The 23,081-nt window shown below is 43.2% G+C and overlaps 1 protein-coding gene across 2 annotated transcripts in view; it reads left to right on the forward strand.

The window, feature by feature from the left end:
• Window positions 1–22,736, forward strand: part of TTC4 (tetratricopeptide repeat domain 4) — a 24,672-nt gene extending 1,936 nt beyond the window's left edge. For both annotated transcript variants that reach the window (XM_037498136.2, XM_054691865.1), the window contains 7 exons: window positions 422–499; window positions 2,012–2,136; window positions 7,155–7,241; window positions 10,588–10,805; window positions 11,376–11,457; window positions 15,619–15,701; window positions 17,932–22,736. In XM_037498136.2, the coding sequence (XP_037354033.1) occupies window positions 422–499; window positions 2,012–2,136; window positions 7,155–7,241; window positions 10,588–10,805; window positions 11,376–11,457; window positions 15,619–15,701; window positions 17,932–18,034 (776 nt within the window). In that variant the 3' untranslated portion in view covers window positions 18,035–22,736. The remainder of the gene's footprint in view (window positions 1–421; window positions 500–2,011; window positions 2,137–7,154; window positions 7,242–10,587; window positions 10,806–11,375; window positions 11,458–15,618; window positions 15,702–17,931) is intronic.
• The last annotated feature ends 345 nt before the right edge of the window (window positions 22,737–23,081 follow it).

Consider the following 23,081-nt stretch of genomic DNA (forward strand, 5'->3'; position numbering starts at 1 on the left):
GACAGGAGAGGTCTTCTGCGCCATGTGGGTTTCTCCCTGGCTGGCTGGGATTGAACCCACGCTGCAGAGGCTGCGGACAGCTTCACAGTGCAGCGTTCAACTGCCTGCGCCACCAGGGAGGCCCTATTAATCTTTATTAAATCCATATGGACCAACTTAAAATACTCACAGTTTTGATTTTCCTAATCACTAGTTATGTTGAACATCTTTTCATGTACTTACTAGCCATTTATAGTTTTTATACAGGTTAACTGATGTTTATAAACTTTTCTTGATGAACACAACTAGATTTTTTTTCTAAAAACATTTGCATTACTTTATATTTCTTCAAGATTGTACATGAGTGCTTTGTCACTGCATACAAAATTTTGGAAATATTCTGATTTCAGGATTTGTCTCTTACTGAATGGTGTTTTGTTAGGCAATTTTCGTTCTGCTCTCAATGATGTGACAGCTGCCAGAAAGCTAAAACCCTGCCACCTCAAAGCAATAGTAAGAGGTAAGTCTGTACAACTATGGTATGATTGTTATGAAAAAGTTGGCACCTACTGTACTAAAAGTTGAGACATTTAAGCTTTGATATTAAGGTGCTAAGATACTAATAAAGTCACCTTAGTTTTGCAATCTTGATATTAAGTACCTGTTCTTTATCAACAGCAACATGCCATTTTAAAAAGAATTCCTTAGAGAATAATCTAAGCCTTTGTGTTTTAAGAATTTGTAGAGAAATTGAAACTCCTCATTTTAAATTAATAAAGAATAAAATTAATTAAAATAAAGCAGTTCCAAAAGCCACCTTCTATTTTTCCCCCGAATTAGCTGATTGAAAGGCAAGATCTGCAAATGCCATGTTAATGTTAATTAAAAGATAAGTTACGGGACTTTAGCTGATATCTCTGATGCTGATATGTTCTCAGATTATTTTTGATTATTTTTTCTCTTGTAGTATGACCTTTCTATATAATAATCATGCTTTTATTACTTTTGTATTTTACCTTTTTTTTTTTTGAAAAGCTCAAAGGTGCTTTGCAAACTTTAATTTATTCATCGCATATTAATCTTCCCTATATCCATATGGACCAACTTAAAATGGTTTATCAAAGTAAACATCTTTAGATATTCATGGCTAAGGGATGGTTACTTGATCCATGTCCCTCATCTATAGGGAAAGAAAGTATTAAACAAAGATTGGCAAGTAAATTGAGTGTAGTCTTAGGGGAATTGGCCTTATGCTAGAAGTCTATAATCCTCAATTGAACTGTTTTCTCTGCCATGTGACCTTGACTAGACCTATTCTGAGTACCAATTTGCTCATTTCTGGAAGGTGAGGTTGGATTCTGTTGATAACTAAGCTCTTATAGTTCTGAGATTTTGAAATTCTGTGAAAAATCTAGAGAAAATTGGAGGAAAATGAAGGAAAGGTAGCTTAAGCTGGTAGCCATGAAGACCAATTTTAGAGAGACCTAATGTCTTTGGTTTTTGCCACTGCTTTGATAAATGGCGGGGACAAATTGTGCCTTTTGTCTTTGTTTTTAAAAAAAAATCACCTGAAATGGGCTTTATTTTTCCCATTTGCAGATGAGAAACTTGAAGCTTAGAGATGCTGAGTCCTTTATCTAATGTCTAGCAGATAAATGACAGCCAGTTTCTGACTCAGCTCTGATTCCAAAGCCTGTTATTCTTTGCCACTAGGCTGTAGCATCCCTATTTTGAGTCCTTAATACCAGAGAGGCTTACAGGAGAATTAGGTTGAATGGACCCTAGAAATCTTCCTGATTTGAGAGACAAAAAATATTCTACATCTGGGGAATGTAGTATAAGGGGCTTTATCATTCATCATCCCCTACAGGGTGCTGGCTGGTGAAAGAGTGTGTGTGTGTGTGTGTGTGTGTGTGTGTGTGTGTGTGTGTGTGTTTGTGTATGCACGCACGCACGCACGCGTATTCCCTGCTCAAAGAGGGCTCATTCTATGCATGTTGTCTGTGGATCCTAAAGGTTCTGGGTTCTGCAGGTGCCTTATGCCATCTGGAACTGAAAAACTTTGCTGTGGCAGTGAACTGGTGTGATGAGGGCCTGCAGATAGATGCCAAAGAGAAGAAGCTTCTGGAAGTGAGGGCTAAAGCAGACAAGCTGAAGGTTGGTGACATGATCAGTAGCCAGTTGGTGTTTGTTAATTAACATTAATTATTTAGCATTTCTCAGATTGTGTCTCTTGGATCATTATAAATTTTCCTTCTTTAAAAAACAAAACAACAAAACCAGTTTCTACCTTTGGAAGTCTAGAGGACTCAAATAAACAAGTAAAAAGTAGTCTAATATGATAGAGGCCAGCAAGAATATGTAGTGTATATATAATATTAATATATAGTAGTAGTAGCTAACATTGCACTGGCCAGAAGCAGGGTGGAGATGGTGGTAGCAGAGAAGGCTTGAGGAAAGAGGTGATACTGGAGCCTAATCTCTTAAGACTGAGCAGGAATTTACTTACTTGAATGGAATTGGAAAAGTAGAATGAGGACATTCCAGACATTTCCAGGTAAAACTAGACTGTATAACTTTGAGCACATTCTTGATATTTCTAAAATTCAGTCCCCCACATTAAAAATGGTGAACATAATCTATAGCTCAGAGGTTTTATAAAGACTGTGTGTGAGGGAAGGGAGCGGGGAAAGAATATGTGTGTATTCCTTGGTATATTTCTTGACATTTAGTAAGCCACCTGATATATTTGGGGCTATTATTTGAATAAATAAGAAATAGCTAGGTCTGTAAAGGTCTTGAGAAGTGGGGAAAAGACAGTAAAACATTTAAACAAAACCTTAAGCTTCTATAGTATTTTGTAACTCCCAGCATTAAGACTCCTATAACATGCTAATGACATGCTGCATTTCTGGCACATAGCAGCAACAAATGATTCAGCTAGTATGTAGGATACATCAAGATAAAAAAAATCAGTTGTATTCTATAGACTTTTAATTAACATTCTGAAAATGAAGTTTAAAAACTTCATTTACAGTAGCATCAATAATTAGGAATAATAAAAGTAACACAAAACGTGTATTCTGAAATTATAAATCATTGTTGAAAGAAATTAAAGAAAATCTAAATAAATTGGAAGACATACCATGGATCAGATCTTAACATGTTAAGATAACAGCAGTCCCCAAATTGCTCTACAGACTCCATACACTATGCATCAAAATTCCAGCTGGCTTCTTTGTAGACTTTTACAGGTTAATAATACTGTTACTCATATGGAGGATCCAGGCTCAAACAATCTTCAAAAACAGAGGATTAACATTTCCCAATTTCAAATCTTACTACAAAGTTATAGTAATCAAGATGTGGTACCAGCATAGGGGTAGACATGTAGATCAATGGAATTGAGAGCTCAGAAATAAACTCTCCCATAGACAGTTGATTTTCAACAAAGATACATAGATCATCTAATGAAGAAAGATGAGCCTTAACAAATGGTGCTGGACCAACTGGATAGCCACATGAAAAGAATGACTATGGACCCCCTATTCATACTAAATATAAAAATTACCTCAAAATGGATCATAGACCTGAATCTAAGTGCTAAAACTAAAATTTTTAGAAGAAAACATAGGCATAAATCTTCATGACCTTGGATTAGGTCGTGATTTCTTAGAAATGATACAAAAAGCACAAACAACAAAAAAGGATAAATTGGGCTTTATTCTGTGCTTCAAAGGACACTATCAAGAAAGTAAAAAAAGAAAACCCATAGAATTGGAGAAAATATTTATAAATCATATCTATTTATGGAATTTATGTAAAAAATACAAAGAATTGTAATTTCTCAATAATTATAAGACAATCCATTTTGTTTTTTAACGGGCAAAGCATCTGAGTAGGCACATTTCTTCAGAGTTGGTACAAAAACTTTATAATAGCAACACTTTATAATAGTTCAAAAGTGGAAACAAGCTAAATGTTCATCCATTGATGAATAAAATGTGTGTCCATACAATGGAATATTTACTAAACCATGAAAAGGAACGAAGTACTGATACATACTGCAAAATACATGAACGTCAAGAATACTGTGCTGATGAATTCGATCGCTGGCCGGCCAGAGAGAAACCCACATGGCGCAGCAGACCTCTCCTGTCTCACCCATTGCTCCCCTCAGCAGTGTGTTTCAGTCAGTCTGCCTGTTCTACTCCCCGCTCTGACTCTGGTGGATCCTTCCACCCCCGGCATCTCTGGCCTGCACCCCAGCTCTTGTATGTATGTATAAATCTTTTTTAAAAAATTTAAAAAAAAATACTGTGCTGAGTAAAAGAAGCCAAATGTAAAAGGGAATATTATATTCCCTTTATATGAAGCAGCCAAAAAAGGTAAATCTAGAGAGACAGAAAGCAGATTAGGGATTGCTAGGGTTGTAGGGAGGAGTAAATTGTGAGGGATTGCTTAATGGGCTTATGATTTCCTTTTAGGCTGTTGAAAATGTCTTAGAATAGAATTAATGGTTGCACAAGATAGTGAATGTACTAAATACCACTGAATTGTATACTTTAAAATGGTTAACAGCTAATTGTAGGTCATGTGAATATCACCTCAGGTTTAAAGGATTAAAATATGTAACCATGAAAGTCAAAATTATTGATAAACAGGAATTAGTAAAAACTAAAAAAATCTGTGTTAAAGACATCATTAAGAAGATTAAAAGGCAAATTGTAGAATGGGAGAGCTTTCTAAAAAGGAGTTGTATCCAGAATGCACAGAAGTCTATTGAGAATGAAAATTTGTTTAATGTGGCTGAAGACACTCTCAAATGAAATAATAAGCACATGAAAATGTGCACAATACATTTAGTCTTTGGGGAAATGCAAATTAAACCTTGTAGGGGATCCCAATTCACAAGATGACAATAGCAAATGCTGGTGAGGACATGGAGCAGTTGGAACCCTCCTACACTGCTAGTGGGATATAAAATTGTATGACCACTTTCGGGTTGTTTAGCAATTTCATACACCTATTCACAACCTGGCAGTTTCATTCTTAGGTATTTATGTAAGAGAAATGACAACATATTCATAAAGAAGTCTTGTGTAAGAATGCTTAGAGCCTGTTTTACTCATAATAGCCCAGAAGCAGCCTGTGTCCAACAATAGAAGTAGTGTATAGTCATGTGTCCTTAACAATGTTCTGAGAAATACATGGTTGGGTGATTTTTATCATTGTGTGAACATCAACATAATGGCACAAACCTAGATGGTTTAGCCTGCTGCACACCTAGACCATCCGGTTAAAGTCTATTGGTTATTGCCATTTGGCCACTGACCAAAAGCGTTAAGTGACACATGACTTATATTCATAAATGGAATGTTACTTGGCGCTAGAAGGAAACTTACCAGTGATAAAATGGGGGAGAGATTGACTGAAAAATGCCACAAGGGAACTTTCTAGGGGATAGAATATCTAGGAGTGTTTGGGTACTCAGGGTATATATTTGTCAAAACTCATCAAACCGTACACTTGAAACCTATAAATTATACCTTAAAAAAGTTGATTTTTTTTTTTTTTTTAAAGGGCAGCATGTTACACAGTTCAGGGAAACTCTGACCTTGTGTTTATTCTACTTTATGTGGGCTGCCAAGACCAAAAACTTCAAGTGAGACCACAGGAAGCCATATCCACCCATTCACATCTTGTATATCAGAGTGAAGACAAACTGGACAGAGTTGAAGTCATCCTTTGTAATCACCCATCTCAGTCGTACCCTAATGTGGACCAGACACTGTCATTGGGTGTAGCTGATCTATAAAGGCAGAATCTGTAAAGTAGAATTAGAATCCAAGGAGTGGGACACTCTTGATAGCATAATCAAAATTCCTAACAACAGAAAGTATTTCAAAGCTCTCTTGGCCAACTGGATTAGAGGACTGGCCAAGAATTATCAGCCATGGTCTTCCTAAAAGGTATATACTTTGTTTACAAGAAAAAAAAAAATCTGTATTAGGCTTTGTGGGGCTGATGAAGGATGGTTGCTGCTTCATTTTAGAGCAGGGGTCAGTAAACTGACCCTTATTAGTCTGTTTTTGTACATTTTGTGAACTAAGAATGTTTTTTTCATTTTTAAAGGGTTATAAACAACAAACAAACCAGATCCTATATAACAGAGGCCACACATGGTCTGCAAAGCTTAAAATCTGTTACTCTCTGGCCCTTTACAGAAAAAGTTTGCTGACCCTTATTAATCCATAATTCTGAGACTAAGAGTAGGACCAGTATGTTCGGAGTAGATTAGCAGGAAAAGGAAATCTAAATTATATTTCTGCCAGACTGAGTAGACTGGTGGTACTTTGTTCTTATGGACTGTAATTGTGCAAAAGGCAGAGTCTGCGAAGTTCTTGTCCTGGGTTTTTCCACTATCTTTTCCTATACTCCAGCCTGTATATCACTGCCAGAGAAGGTGACATGCCCCATAGACTCCCATGTCAGCCTCCACTGAGAGTGCCCTTTCTCTAGCTGGTGAAATCTTTCTTGTCTGTCTAACCCATCTCTTTGACAGGGCAGACTCAGTCACTTCTTTCTGTTTTTTGTTTTTTTCTTTTAAGATTTATTTATTTTTATACAAGGACCGGGGTACAGGCCAGATGCGCGGGAGGGTGAGAGGATTCACCAGAGACAGAGCAGGGAACAAAACAGGCAGACTGACGAAATACACTGCTGAGGGGAGCAGTGGGCGAGACAGGAGAGGTCTGCTTTGCCATGTGGGATTCTTGCCTGCTGGTCAGGGTCAAACACATGCTGCAGAGGCTGCAGACAGCTTCACAGTGCGGCGCTCAACCACCTGCGCCACCAGGGAGGCCCACTTCCTTTTGTTTTCTAGCACTTGATTAACACCGCTAGGGTAATACATAACAGACCTCTTACTGGCCTCTGCTCGTCTGTCCTCTGCAGTAGATAGCGAGTTCCTTGGGCATAGCCACTAGAAACCTTAAAATTCCTGCTGCCACCAGTCCTGGCACCCAGACATGTTTATTGAACTGAATCTGGCCTCTGGTATTCTTTGACACAGGAGGCTGGGTTGGAGAGACCAGTTAATAATTTAGGGACGGGCTGGGGTAACACGAGGAAGCAACGTCCCTAGAGTTGATGCATGTGAATTTCATTTTCAGCGAACTGAACAGAGGGATATAAGGAAAGCAAAGTTGAAAGAAAAGAAGGAGCAGAATCAGAATAATACTTTACTTCAGGCCATCAAGGTGAGTTTTTACACCTTAGGTCCTTATGATCTTGTTAAATCCACTAAACTTAGCCTTTTGGGGAACCTTTCTTGGGGTACTGTACCTGAATGAATTGTTCATTTTCATCCTGCTTTCAGTGAAGCAATATATGAAGGCACCATGGAGTCAGATACCCTGAGTCCAGTCAGCTCTCCTGCCTGTGTACATATGTTGGTCTCGGTTGACATGTACTGAGTGGTCTATGATGTAGCTATGGGTTAAGTGTTACTTACTCTTCACAGTAGCCTCTGAGGTAGGTGTTCTTGCTCTTCTTTTGCTAGATGATGACACAATTGCAGAGAAGTGAAGAAACTGCACACAGCTAATATGTGTCAGAACTGGGTCTTGCTCTTCCCCACTGTGTTATACTGCACCCTGAGAAAGTGAATCTTTAGGATGTTTCTCTTCTATAATAACAACAACAAATTCTGGCTCCCCTTTGCTCTTTCCTACATTTTATTTTTTTCTGGGTACATTGTATTGTATTTTTTTTTTTTTTTTAAATGGTAGCTTTTTTTTTTTTTTTTTTTTATAGAGGCATGTTTATTTATTTATTTGTTTGTTTGTTTGTTTGTTCTGTTTACACATGCACTGGGTACAGTCAGAAGCGCGGGAGGGTGAGAGAATTCACCAGAGCCAGAACAGGGAGCAGAGCAGGCAGAAGAACCGAAGTACACTGCTGAGGGGAGCAGCGGGCGGCAGGAGAGGTCTGCGCGCCATGTGGGACCCTCCTCCGGTGGCCGGGGAGCAGCCGGGGATCGAACCGGCACTGCAGAGGCTGAGGGCAGCTTCGCAACCCAGCGCTCAACCGCTGCGCCACCGGGGAGGCCCCGGTACATTGTATTGTATTGATGGCACATGTTTTGAGTGGGGCTCCCAAGGCCCCTCCCCTTCAGGGGTCCGAGAAGGAGTGTTGGCTCAGTGTGTTGGTTCAATGGGGGATGGACTCCTCAATAGCTTCCGCTTGTGCTCTCTTTGGGGCTGATGGTCCAGGGGCTCTTATTCCTTGGAGGCCATGTGGACCCTGAAGTCTACCACCCTGTTGATGTAGCTGGATTAATTGTCATACCAAGAAATGAGGTTGACTAAGTGGTCGTGGAAGACAGTGCCAGCCCAGCATAAAAGGTGAAGGAATGTATGTCACTGTTGAAGACTCAGGAGACCACCTGGTCCTCAGTGTACCCCAGGGTGCTTTTGAGGGCTCCCATGATGCCTGCTTGACCACTTTCTTGATGTCATGGTATTTGACAGCTTTCTCCAGGCAGCGGTTAGATCCCCAACCAATGGGTGGGGACATGGAAGGCCATGCTAGTGAGTCTTGTTCAGCTTAGGGATGACCTTGCCCACAGCCTTGGTGGTGCCAGTAGAAGCAGAGATGATGTTCTGGGCAGCCCTTTGGCCATCATGCCACAGCTTCCAAGAGGGGCCATCCACAGTCTGGATGGATGATGGCATTGAGTATGGTCATCAGTCCCTCCACAGTGTGAGTTGTCATAGATGACCTTGGCTGGGGGTGGGGAGCAGTTTGTGTACAAGAGGCCTTATGACAATCTTGAGGAAGGTGACATATTTCTCATGGTTCATGCCCATCATAAACATGGGGTATCAGCAGAAGGGGCAGAGATGATGACCCTTTTGGCTTCCCCACCCCCGTTTCAGAAAGCCCTAGCTTTCTCTGGAGTAGTAGAGAGATCAACGGACTCCACAACATATTCAGCACCAGCATCACTCCATTTAATGTTGGCGGGGTCTTACTCCTAGAAATGGAGATGGGCTTTCCACTGATAACAAGCTTCCCGTTCTCAGCCTTGACTATACCACTGAACTTAATTTGGGTGGAATCATATCTGAACATGAGCTATGTAGTTGAAGTCTGTGAAGGGGTCATTAATGGCAACAGTATCCACTCGCCAGAATTAAAATCAAGCAGCCTTGGTCACCACATGCCCAGTCCAGCCAAGTCCATTCACTCTGACTGTCACCATGTCGTCTCAGGGATGCACTGGCACTGCTGAGAAGAGGCAGCTGTCTGTCCAGCTAGAGGGAGCAAAGAACCTTCCCTGCAATTTAAATGAATGTAGCCTGATCCAAATCTTTACTTCTCTGCCCATCAAGTCACCTGTTTGAGCCTTGGTTTGCTTAGTCTTCGCAAGGAAGATTAACATACCTGTGGTGAGACTGGGAGATAGGTTCTTTAATTCATTCTTTGTTGAGGTAAATCATGCACCCATTTAAGTTACTTGTTGACTTTGAGGCCCCACAACATGCAATCTATGAACACATCGGATTAAGTAGAATGACACACTCCAGGTTTTCCATCAAATTCTTAATCACAGTGAAGGATTTGTCATTTTCTAAAATATAGAATGTTGGAATTCTCAGACATTTGCATACAGACCTTTGTATCTCAAATTTTAATGTACATAAGAATTACTTCCAACAGTTTTATACACAAAACATTACATACTATATTTTAAGGCAGGGCTTAGCAAACCATAGCCAGAGGCTCACAGCTCTACCTGTACAGGGACGAAGTTGAGTAGTTAACTTCCACAGAGGCCTTGTGGTTCAAAAAGCTTAACATTCTCTTACCTAATTCTTTAAAAACAAGTTTGCCCACCTCTTATTTAGGAGATGTCCTCAAAGATAACTTTGATTGCATATAATCATCCCCTCCTGCTAGCCTAAGGAACTTCCACGTATACCGAAGAGGCAAGTCTACTTTTCAGGCCTTTGATTTCGGCCTTATTTCCTGGAGACGGTCAAAGTAAAGCCAAACTGTATTGTCCTTAGTATTCCGTGTTTTAGCTAAACTGCTGAAACATTAGCCATTTTTGTACATGCCATGCTCTTGATCTTTTTTGTGCCTTAGAGCATGTTCTTTTTTGGGGTGGAGTGTCCTTTCTCACCCTCCCCCAACCCCACCTTCTCTGCCTTTCAGTGTTATTATTCTAGGCCTAGTACTCCCCAGGCACATCTAGTCACCAGGCTATATTAATTACTCATTGTACCTCATAGCTCCACTTCTTACCTTATCTTTTACTTATTTTCATGAGTTCTTCTCACTAGACTGAGAGCAGGGCCTTAGGGGTGGGGGGCCATGTCTAGCTCCTCTCTCACTCAGCCCCGCAAAGGGACTCTGAAGCTGAGTGAAACTGAGTTAAACAAGTGATGTCTTTCTACTGTGTGCCAGATCTAGGGATAATGAAGATGAATCGTGTAGTGCTGGCTCTCCGGGAGCTGGCAATGTTACAATTTCTGTTTTAGGGAAATGGGTTTGTATCTTTCCACACCTTTAGGGATGTGTGTCTCTGTCTTTAAACAGGCAAGGAACATCAGACTGGTCCCTGAAGCTGCTGGTGAAGATGAAGATTCAGACTCAGAAGGTCTAGGTGAGCTTTTCCTGGATGGGCTCAGCTCTGAGAACCCCTACGGAGCCAGGCTGGGTATGGATGACCAAGGCAGACTAAGCTGGCCTGTGCTTTTCCTGTATCCGGAGTATGCACAGTCAGACTTCATCTCTGCTTTTCATGAGGACTCCAGGTACTTGCATAGTTGTATGCTCTTGCTTGCATGCTTTTTTCCTGCTATTTCAGCAGGAGGGACATATTCTTGAGGAGGAAAGAGAATGGTTTGGAGGGTTTCACTCTGGTTTGGCATAACCTCTCAATGCTCCAGCCTACTTTCCCTTCACTGATTTGCTTTGCCACCTCTGGCTGTGCTGTCTTTAAGGATAACACCACAATATAGTATTTGCCAAGCACTGCTACATACCTCTCATGAGACGTGAAATCATTGTAGTCAATACCTGCATAGTAATTGAAGTATATATTTATTAGACAGCAAATTTAGTGTGATTTCATAGGGTTAATGCTTAGATTATGACCAAATGTGAGGAATTGTTAAGTCTGAGTTAGTGTAAGGAAAACTGTTATGGCCTAATAGGATAAGTGATAGACATGCATGTTTCTGATGCTGCTGTTAAAGTGTCTGAGGCCTGCATTGTGTGCTTTACACGATCTTGATACCTCTGTGAATAGGTGTCTGGGGGCTGTGATGGGGGGAAATAGATCATGAGTTATTGATACCTAGAAAGTACATGTTACATCCTAGGTTTATGGATCACTTAATGGTGATGTTTGGTGAAACGCCCTCTTGGGACCTAGAACAGAAATACTGCCCTGATAATTTAGAGGTAAGAGACATTTTGTTCTTTATGGGATTTGGGGGAGGTAGGAGTGGGGAGTGATTCACTGTCTTCTTTTTGAAAAATCATGGTAACATATAACAAAATTCACCATTTTAGCCATTTTAAAGTACTCTGATCAATGTCATTCAGTACATTCATGTGTTGTGCACTGTCACCACCATCCGTTTTCATCACCATGAAATGGTAAATTCTGTTCATCCTGTCCCCAGCCCCTGGCAACCTCCTTTCTGTGTGATTTTGAACTACTCTAGGTACCTAGTGGCATCTGCTTATTTCACATAGTACAATGTCTTCTCAGTTCATCCACCTTGTAGCATGTGTGAGAATTTTAAGTGAATAGTATTCCATTGTTGGGATTTGTGATAATGTGACTTATAAGAATATATATTTGGTCATCTCTGTTTCTGGTATGGAGCTCCTAGAACTCCATGAAGCTATCTTTTGTTAGGTTAGGAGGTAACTGTTGGGGGCAACTAAAGATAAGGCTGGTGAACCAGTGATGTGATTAGAGGGTTGGAACTTTCAGTCTCACCTCTCTGACCTTCAGGGAAGGGAGAGGGGCTGAAAGTTCAGACACCAGTGGCCAGTGAAATGAAGCTGCCATAGAAAACCATATTCTGAGAAACCCAGAGTTCTGAGAGCTTTGTGGGCTGGTGAGATTTAGGGAGAATGACACTGGGAGAGAGCTTGAACATGCCATATCCTTTCCCCATAACTTGTCTTTTTCTTTTTTTAAAGGATTTATTTATTTATGCATACAAGAGCTGGGGTACAGGCCAGAGGGGAAGAGTTTCAGATGCTGCTGTTAAAGTGTCTGAGGCCTGCATTGTGTGCTTTACATGATCTTGATACCTCTGTGAATAGGTGTCTGGGGGCTGTGATGGGGGGAATAGATCATGAGTTATTGATACCTAGAAAGTATATGTTACATCCTAGGTGAGCGGATTCACCAGAGACAGAGTGGGGAACAGAACAGGCAGATTGACTGAAGTACACTGCTGAGGGGAGCAGCGGGTGAGGCAGGAGAGGTCTGCTGCACCATGTGGGTTGCTCCCTGGCCAGCCGGGGGATCGAACTTACGCTGCGGTGGCTGTGGACAGTGCGCCACCAGGGAGGCCCCTCCCCATAACTTGTCTTACACAGCTCTCCCATCTGCTGCTCCTGCGTTACATTGTTTTATGATAAACTAGTAACATGAGTTCTGTGAGCTGCTCTAGCAAATGAATTGAACCCAAGGATGGGGTTTGTTGGAACCTCTGATCTATAGCTGGTATGTCAGAACCACAGGTGACAACCTGGACTTGTGATTGGCATCAGAATTGGGATAAACCTAGTGGGACTGAGCCCTTAACCTGTGGAATCTGGTGCTATCTCTGGATAGTGTCAGAAGTGAGTTGAATTAAAAGACATCAACTAGTGTCAAAGATTTCCTTGGTTTCATGGACAGACCCACCCCTTCACACACACACACACACACACACACACACACACACACACACACACACACACACACACACAGGAACTGTGATCAGGACACTAAGGATTTTTTTAAAATCACAAATAACAGTACAAAGAATTTATCTTCTGTTCATTTCAGAGTAAGATCCTAAATAATGCCCCTTCATCCCTGAATACTGAAGTATTTCCTGTAAACAGGGATGTTTTCATTCATATCAATACAGCCATCAAAATCAGGAAGTTTACTTTGATACAAAACCATCAGACTCCTTGCAGTTTCCACAAATTGTCCCAACAGTTTTTTTTTTTTTTTTTTTTTAAGATTTATTTTATTTATGCATACGAGAGCTGGGGTTTAGGCCAGAGGAATGGGGAGGGGGTGAGAAGATTAACCAGAGACAGAGTAGGGAACAGAACAGGCAGGCAGACTGAAAATAAACTGCTGAGGGGAGCAATGGGTGAGACAGGAGAGGATTGCTGCGCCATGTGGGTTGCTCCCTGGCCGGGGATCGAACTCATGCGGCAGTGGCTGCGGATTGCTTCATAGGTTGCTTCTTAACCCCTTGTGCCACCAGAGAGGCCCACCAACAGTGTTCTTTACAGCAAACAGAGCCTCTTCGGAGTCGCATGTTGTGTTTGTATTTAGCTTTCACATCCTCTCAGTCTCCCAGGCTATGGAAAAGTTTGTCTGTCTTTGCTCAGCTTTCTTATTTCAGTACTTTTAAAAATTACAGACCAGTTATTCTGAGGAAAGGTCTGATAGTGTGGGTGTGTCCTGGTGACTAGACCTGGTTGTGTTATTTGGCTACACATGAATAGCAGCTGTGATGCTGTGTGCTTGTCACATTCTATCAGGTGCATCTTATCAGGGTCATTACTGATGAGGGTCCCTTTGGTCATGTGATCATGGTGGAGGCCTGCCAGGCTTCTCCAATGCAGATACTTTCTCCCCCTTATGATTGCTGTGTCATAGGGAGGTGCAATGGAATGATACAAATATTCTCTTGTTCATCACTTTCAACTATTGGCTTTTATCAGTGGACTTCAGTTTCCTCTTTTATTCAGTAAATTATAATTTATCACTGTGATTATTTTATGCTCACACTGTCCCAGATTTGACCAAATTCTTTCAGATTGATTCTTTTGATTTATCTCTATCTTAAGAGCTTTCTGACACAGGATTTGCTGGCTCAAATTGTACATTCCAGAGTGCTCTGGAAATCAGCCCTCTTTTCCAAGGAGGCACACTCACTGGCATGGAGCCACAGGAGGGGTGTTCACTGCTTGGTTGCCTTTTCAGTGCTACACAACTAGGAAACAGGTGTGGAGTGGGTAGGTCTCAGTGGTGTCTTTTTTTTTTTTTTTTAAAGATGATACAATTATATATATAAGGAGAGGAGACATATTTTGAGATCTTGTCTTCAATGGGAAGATTTCTTTTTCTTTTTTTTTTTTTTTATAAAGAGGCATGTGTTTTTATTTATTTATTCGTTTTGTTTTTTTGTTTATACATGCACTGGGTACAGTCAGAAGCGCGGGAGGGTGAGAGAATTCACCAGAGCCAGAGCGGGGAGCAGAGCAGGCAGAAGGACCAAAGTACACTGCTGAGGGGAGCAGCGGGCGGCAGGAGAGGTCTGCGCACCATGTGGGACCCTCATCCATGTGGGACCCTCATCCGGTGGCCGGGGAGCAGCCGGGGATCGAACCGGCGCCTCAGAGGCTGCGGGCAGCTTCGCAACCCAGCGCTCAACTGCTGCGCCACCGGGGAGGCCCTCAGTGGTGTCTTAATACCCCAGGGCTGTTTTCTCCTTTTTATAACAGTGGCTTCTATTATTATATGTATTCTTTTGATCAGTCCTCTGTATTTAATCCCCCTCCTGTGGCTACCTACCACTGTTCCTTCTCCCTGTGGAACCTCCCTCGCCCAACTTAGACTTTTGACTCCACGTTAGGCTCTTGCCCCAGCACAGTGCCCTCCACACACTGATAACCCTGCACATGTGCTCTGACCTCTTGGATTCCCACTTCTCACAAAAAGTCTCCCCTGCATGAGTGGTTGGCCTCCTCATCCTGGCTGGGCCCTGAAATCCCATGTTGGCTGTTCCAGGCATGAACAACCTCCTCACACTACCTGGGCTCTGACACCCCACTCTGGACAGCTACCTTATTAGGAGCCCTTCTCACCCTGTGTAGACTGGCCAGCCCCCAGTGAAGAAGCCCTCCTCCCTGGCTGGGCTCCTGCACAAACATCTCTCTCCCTTACCCTGCTTGGGCTTTGGACTCCAAACTGGGCCATCCTGAATGGACATCTTTCTCACCCTATGCGGGTCTTCCCCTTCTAGGCCACCCCTATTTTCTTCCCCTATATCCGATAGCTCCAGGACTGAATTGTTGGGGAAGGGAAGGCCCATAGGTTTGGCTTGACTCTGGACACCTTTATTTACAAGTTGGCAGCTATTGGTGGGTTATTCCCTTCTCTGCGACTGGTTTCTGTCTGGAAGATGGAGTCAGTGATATTTCTGACAGTGTGACAGGGAGGACGGAATGCTTTATAGGCTATTACTGCATAAAGGAGACATCAGATAATAACAATTACTATCTCTAGCTTTTCCCTGGATTTGGCCTCAACATGCCTAGTGCTGCTGAAGTCCTTTGTGTCTGACTCCTGTTTTCCTATTAATCCTGCAGGTCTACTTTGAGGATGAAGACACGGCAGAATTATATCGGGTGCCTCCCAAGAACACCTTGCTGCAGGTGCTGCAGCACCCCAGGTGAGTCAGCTTCAGGGGTGGACCAGACCAAAGAAGAGGCATAGGCACCATCCCAGGGGTACTGCAGATTCTCGTTCCACCACTCACGGATTGCCATGTACTCCTCCACCTTCTAGCCTGGACACAAAACTGTGTGATGGCACCATGGAAACTGATCTGACATATTAAATGGGACCATTGACTGAACAGGGTGCATGTGATTGCACCACAGCCATGGGACCCTCAGACTGCGAGATAAGGATAGGACTGGTCAGAGAAAGGAAAGTGCTGAAGTACCTGAACATACCTGAAGGCTGCTGTGATGGCCTGTTCTATAGAGCCTTGTCCTCCAGTACTGTTAGATGAACAGAGCATTACTTCTTAAAATCAGACACACCATCATTTACCGGCTTGTGACTGCCTCTCATCTATAGGATGAGAATAACAACTCTTGACTATTATTTCTGTGGTATTTGAGGGCTAGTGAGAGTTGAAGTGCTTTTGTAAACTGTAGAGGGTGATCTTGCTGTAAGAGGGCATCTTTGCTAGTAGCAGTGACAGCTGGATTGGGCAATTGTCTCTTTCTTTAGTCTTGGGGGTATCCCTGGGAATGCCCTATATTAGATTTATTGACTCTTAGACTAGGTTTCCCTAAGCTTTGAGCAAAGCAAATGCTCTTGCATTTGGGCTAAAAGGGGCTTATGTGTTAGGGGAATGAGGATAGTTGGATGTGGTGGAAAATGAAGCTGGAGAGCTGAGTGAGGGCCATTTGCAAAGGTCTTGAGTGTCCTGCTGAGGAGTGGTATATGGAACCATAGAGGGTGTTGGTTTAGGTAAAGTTTAGAGTAATATATAGGTTAAGTGTTCTTTTGCTTTTTTAAAGATTTGTATTTATTTATGCATATAAGAACTGGGGTGTAGGCCAGAGGTGTGGCAGGTGAGAGGATTCACCAGAGATAGAGTGGGGAACAGAACAGGCAGATCTACTAAAATACACTGCTGAGGGGAGCAGTGGGCGAGACAGAAGAGGTCTGTTGCGCCACATGGGTTAGCTCCCTGGCTGGGGATTGAAGTTTTGCTGCAGTGGCTGGCAATAGCTTGATAATGCTGAGATTTTAACCCCTGCACCACCAAAGAGGCCCTTAGGTGTTCTGTCATGGTGTGATCTGGAGTAGGACATTGACTGGTTGTATGGGAATCAGCTATGCGTTGACTGACTTGGTGGGGGTGTCTAGCTGGTCTTGATGCTTCTGCTTTGGTTTGGTAGGCAGGAGGTGACGAGAGATATGACTATATGACCAATAATTTCTCTTGGTGGCTTTTTTTTCCCCCTGGCCCTAAATCTCTTTTCTACCTTATAGACAGATTTTTAGCTGTTCATTTTCTCAGTTAGCAGATTACCCAGAATTCCTAAGGCCCTGCAGTCCACTCTATCCCATCTCCAAAAAGTGGGGGAGAAATCTAAATAGAAGCAGATGGATATGTGGAGGAAAACCAATTTCATGCTTCTCAGGAAATTGGAAGTGATTACTTTTTAAATGAATAGCATAGGCAAGAATCCAGTTTCTGGCAACTTTGTCATTCTGCTTTTTTAAAAAATAATTCTATTAATTTAGTCCAAATGACAAAAATATTATCTTCTAAAAATTGCCCGCTTAAAGTGTTATTTAAAATAGTTCCTAATTTTGTTTTCCGTTGAGTTTTCATTATCAAATAATTTGAAATTATGTGGAGAAGCTGGTTTAGCTAAGATGCAGGTTCCTCTATCCAAATCCAAGCCTCCTGGGTATATTCACACCCCTTGACCTGGGGGGGCCAAGGCCTTGCTCACTTCTCCCTAGGGCTACTGTGGTACCTCACAACTGTGTCTCTAGTTGTGCTTTGCCATCAATTATTACACTCCTCCCAGGACTTGAGAGCAGAGACTATTGGGGTTTTTTGTTTTTTTGATATTTGTAGCACAAGGCCTGGCTTATGCCAGTAGTCACTGAATGAGTGAAATCATGTTCTTGTTCTATTTCTTATTTAGTCACAGATATGCTAGAGGACTGGCACAAAGGTTCTGCTAGGTTATGAGGTATAGAGGGGTCATGCTAATTTGCCAAGTTTATAAACCACAAAACAAATGTGCTATACTTGCATTTTAATGTTGACACACATCCAGAGGCTCACCTTGAATGTCATTGGGAAGGTCCATGGATGATTAAGATTGCAATTCAATTAACGCCCTCTTTCCTTGTGCTCACTGCAGGTGCTGTGTCAAAGCCCTGACACCTGCATTTTTGGTCTGTGTAGGATCTTCCCCCTTTTGCAAGAATTACCTCCAGGGGAGAAAGGTACACCAGGTAAAGTGACTGAGCCAGGTCGTGGGAACCAGGGCCCCTGGAACTCCCCCCTCACTCACCTTTACCCAGATCCAGTACACTTCAGCCAGCTGGACACGGCCAGGAGGGGCTGCTGACTTCCCTGAAGAGTGGATTCTGAGCAACCTGCTGAGCTCCAGCTGGTCCTTCCTCCCCTCCGAGGCACAAAATTCTGTGCCTTGGGCTCCCTGCATCTATGTTAACCCCCAGCCTCCAGCTCTGCAGTTTGCACAGCAGCTGACCTATGTACTCGCTTGCCTGTGGACACTGATTCAGGATCCAGTGACGTGTTCCATATATTCGTGGAGTTAAGACGCTTTGGAGAAGCTACCCCTATAGTGCACATATAAACATTACCTGCCTGTAATTTAAGGCATTAAAGCTGAGTCACTGGCCAGAGTCATGAGTATAGAAAGTGCTGTGTAGGGGGTGCTGTAGGCGCCTGGGGTGAGACTAGACCAGCAAAGCTTGGCCCTTTCTCTGCATTTATAAAAACCATACAAACTGGGATCCTCTTGAATGCTTAAAAAAATTGCCACATTTCATGATCTTTACAGTATGGAGAACTTGCCAGGGGTCTCTGAGTTTTCTCCAGTTTTCACATTTTAGGAATTTGTGCCTTTTAAACTGGAAAATCTTTATACATGTTGGGTCATGGTATTTTTGTCTGCAGCTTTTTGCTCTCCCTTCTTAGAGGGTTTATATGCCCTTAGCCATACTCATATGACGACTTACATTCCTCCCCATTCCCCAGAGAGGAATGTCCTTCCCTGCTTAGGATGCAGAGGAATGTGAGTGGGTATGTCCAGATGGGGGCTGGAGAAGCCACTGAGTGGTAGGCTCCTGCTCTTTTCCCCGTGCCATGGTAACATAATCTCCCCCACCACCCCGAGAACATATTTCTCAAATATAGGCTGTTCCTTCAGCCTGGGTGCCAGAATGTAAGACACGTGGAGCAGAGCTGAAGCAGCTGGCCTGCTGCCATTGATTGTAACATGAATGGGAAATAAATGTTTGTTGTAGTAATAAGCGCTGAGATTTGGGGGTTGTTTGTTACTATAGCAAAGCTAACTAATACATCATTAAACTGAAAACAGCTGCTGTCCTTAAGATGGACTAATTTAGGGTTTGCGTTGTGCGCTTCATTGTCTTTGAAGGACAATTTGCTGTGACATATTTACAAAGAACCGTGCAGCTTTCTTCCCAGGTGCAGGTTCCTACGTGTGGCTGGAGGCTTAAGTCCAGCCTCCATCCTGAGCCTGTCCACACCAAGGCCTGTCCCTCTCACCTGGAGACTCTGTAGGAGCTCCACGCTGTATGTCAGAGGCCTGACAGCAACAACCCATTGGGCACTGCAGGTTCCCTACAGCAGCCACCACACATCAGGCTAAACAGATTCCAGCATGCTGCCTTACTCACCTACAAAGCAGACTGGTTACCCTGCCCTCTTCCCAGACCCTAAGATGGGGAGAAGACACTGGATAAGAGCAAGTTATACATTTAAAAGTGCATGTACCTGAGAATGGTGGTTATGTGACCTTCATCCTCACCCTGCAGCCCTTTCATAGGGACCTGACAGACCAGGTTATCAGCCAGCTTCTGCTCTTCTACTTTCTCTTCATTTCCTGTCACCTCCAGCTAGGGCAGGAGTGGAAAGGAAGGAAAAGGGTCTCAGAATGGCAGACGGTTAGATTAGGGCTAGGACCCTGGTGGCTGCTGACTTGCTGTGGTTGTGAGGGAGGGACTGACTCGTACTGTAACACTACTCACTGCACCCATCTTGTGAACTGCGTTTACTGCAGTTCTGTGTAGATACCACACGCAAAGTCTTCAGTCCAGTGCCTGGCACCTAACTATTCAATAACTAGCTCTTAACCAAATTATATCAAGTCACATCTATGGAGACCAGTGCCAGCAGACCAGTGATTCTTAACCGGGGCAGTTTTGTCCCCCAAGGGACATATGGCACCATAAAGACTTGCCACAACTTGGTGGGATGCTATTGGCATCTAGTGGGTAGATGCCAGGGATGCTGCTAAACATCGTAGAGTGTGCGAGAAAGCCCTCACAGGAAAGAATGATCTGACCCAAACTGTCAACAATGCTGAGTTTGGGGAATGCTGCACTAAATCCAAAAAAATAAAAACATTTATTTAGACACAGCCTGTTTGTTGAAGCATTTACAGTAACAAAGCAAAGGAGTCTTGAATGGGCCTATTTCAGAGGTAGTATGTGTGAAGGTACAGGGGGATGAAGAAAATAAGCTTTTTTGGCTGATTCTATGGGAAGGGCCCTGAAGGTTAACCTTTGAAAAAGATTTTTGCTTGTAAATGCCTGTAAAGGTGTGTGCCAATCTCCTTCTCCTTTCAATGGAAAAGGCAGAAGTTAAAATTGCATGCTATATGATGAACTTCCCTTTTTCCCACATCACACGCCCGCCCCTCCCCAAACTCCTCCTCTGCCTTAGCTGTTTAACTTGGCTTTGGAAGCCACATGGGCAAGTTAGTCATGGTGGGGCTCTCTGATATGTACAGGAGGTATACCTGTTATTTAACTTTGGGGCTTTTCCATTACCAGCCTATCTAATGCTTATTTCCCAGCTTCAAAGAACCCAGAAATACAGCATGATTTTCTTTGTTCCCCAACACAGTCCTGGCTCAGCAGTAACAGCTGCCATCTGTTGAGCACTTAGGATGTATTAGACAGCAGTCTAGGTGCTTTATTAGCTCACTTAATCCTCCCAGTACCTCTAGAGGTACTGACAAGTGGCACTGAGAGGATGCCCACAGTTAGCAAGCCAGTGAAAAGCAGAGGCAGACCTTGCATTTCACCTCCCCTGAGCTTTCAGGAGATAATACCGGTAAAAAGACTGAGCCCCTGCCTTTCAGGAGTTGGCGATAGACCCAGCGGCCCTTCCTGCTCACTCTGAGATTATTGTCAAGTCTTGCACTCATCTTCATGCATTGTCCCCAACCTGTCTGCCTGGGTAGAAGAATCCAGTCTGCAGAAACCCCTGCTAGAGCCCACCGCACCTGACACACTGCCAGTGGGTGGGCCTGGGCAACAAGTTCTGCTGACAAGTGGGGTGCGCTGTTACCATTAACTGGTAAGTGCTGCCTCCTCACTCCTGGCCCTAATGTTTAATTAGCCAAGAGCAACTAAGCTTTAAATTAGCAGCTTTGAGAGTTGCTGGCTAAAGAGTAGTGAACACCACCCCTGCACCGAGGTGCTACCTGACCACGGAGACCCAGAGATGCCAGCACATTCTGCAGATCCACATACACTACCTACCCACCTACTGTGTGCAAAGCACAGGGGCTACTTACCAAGAACATGCTGGGAGCCAGACACTGCTGTCCCCATTTTACCCATGAGGAAACTGTGAGGTCTCCTGCACATACATGGTCAGAAAGCTATTAAGTTGCCCAGGCGGTCTGACTATAGAGTGTCTCTTCTGGATCACCATGATGAAGTCATTTTTAAAATTAAGTATCCTGTTTCTGTTTCAGATGCTCCCTAAGTAGTATCATGAAAATATTTCTTTTCCCATTTTCCACATTACAGAAAACAAACAAAAAAATCAGTTTCCTAACTATGAAATAAAGCCTATGTGCCCTTTGACACAGAATAATCCATCCTAAAAAACATTCTGCCTTCTTGATGTTGAAATGGATGTGGACATGCCAAGAGGCCTGGCACTCAAGTAGTTAAAAGAAATAACAATTTCAACAGATTTCTGCAAAGCTCCTTCCCTGATAACCCAGCAGGTGTTTCTTCCATTAAAACACAGAATATTAATGGAGCTCTTGATTTACATTCTAAGCTTGAGTTACACAATGGGTTTGTTATGCACCCGCCTTTGTCCCCAAGTATTAATTCTGCTAAATATTTCTCAGTTAGTTGCTTCTAGATCTCCCCAAGGAATGAGCAATGATAATACAGCCTGTACCTATTATTTTGCCAGCATCCCCACTTCATCAATTTACAGCAAGAGGTAACACTAGCAAGTTCAGGAAGGAGAGAGTAAGGTTTGAGTGTTTGTCTTTCCTCTTAGGAGATGGAGCCAGGCAAAGGCAGTACTTAGTTCTTACTCATGGCGTGCCCCAGGAAGGTTATAATACATCTTACCAAGAAAATTAAGATCCAGATCTGAAGATAATAGCGGAAGCTGAGCTCCCAATGGGGGGAACTCCTGCTGGAGGAAAATGTTTCCTAAGTGCATACTGAGGGTTAAACATTGCATGTAAGCAAGCACAGACAGGCAGCCCTGGCACTGAGGAAGAATCTGAGCCCACACAGGGCAAGTCCTTTGTTTAAGGTCACATTCCCGTGAGTAGTTGATCTAGGATTATGTCTCTCCAAGATTCTGATCCTTTCCACCAAATTATACTATGCCTGGCCACTAGAAGAAACACTGGTTTAGTCATCCAGGCATCTAAGTTTCCATTCAGCTTGACCTTGGGCAGATACAATACTCCCAGGATTTGTCTTCCTTGGAAAATAGAGGTCAGGTACCGGCTTTAAATATATAGGGCTTTGGGCCTCCCCGGTGGCGCAGCGGTTGAGCGCTGGGTTGCAAAGCTGCCCGCGGCCTCTGTGGTGCCGGTTGGATCCCTGGCTGCTCCCTGACCACTGGAGGAGGGTCCCACACCACATGGCGCGCAGACCTCTCCTGCCGCCCGCTGCTCCCCTCAGCAGTGTACTTCGGTCCTTCTGCCTGTTCTGCTCCCCGCTCTGGCTCTGGTGAATTCTCTCACCCTCCGGCGCTTCTGACTGTACCCAGTGCATGTATAAACAAAACAAACAAATAAAACATGCCTCTATTAAAAATAAATAAATAAATAAATAGGGCTTTTTGTAGCTCAACAGCTGTCCGGCTAGATCTCTCTTAATGCAACAAGATGGACCAGGGGCAGCCCAATTCAGGACCCATGGCACCTGGCCTGCAACAGGGCATTGTGCAGATGAATGTGACAGGTTCCTTCCCACTCCAGGTCCAGGTCCCGTATGGGATGGGCTCAAGCTCCCTCCTGATCTA

This window comes from Talpa occidentalis, unplaced genomic scaffold (assembly GCF_014898055.3).
Source record: "Talpa occidentalis isolate TD23 unplaced genomic scaffold, MPIMG_talOcc4v2.1 talOcc4.9, whole genome shotgun sequence".
NCBI lineage: Eukaryota > Metazoa > Chordata > Mammalia > Eulipotyphla > Talpidae > Talpa > Talpa occidentalis.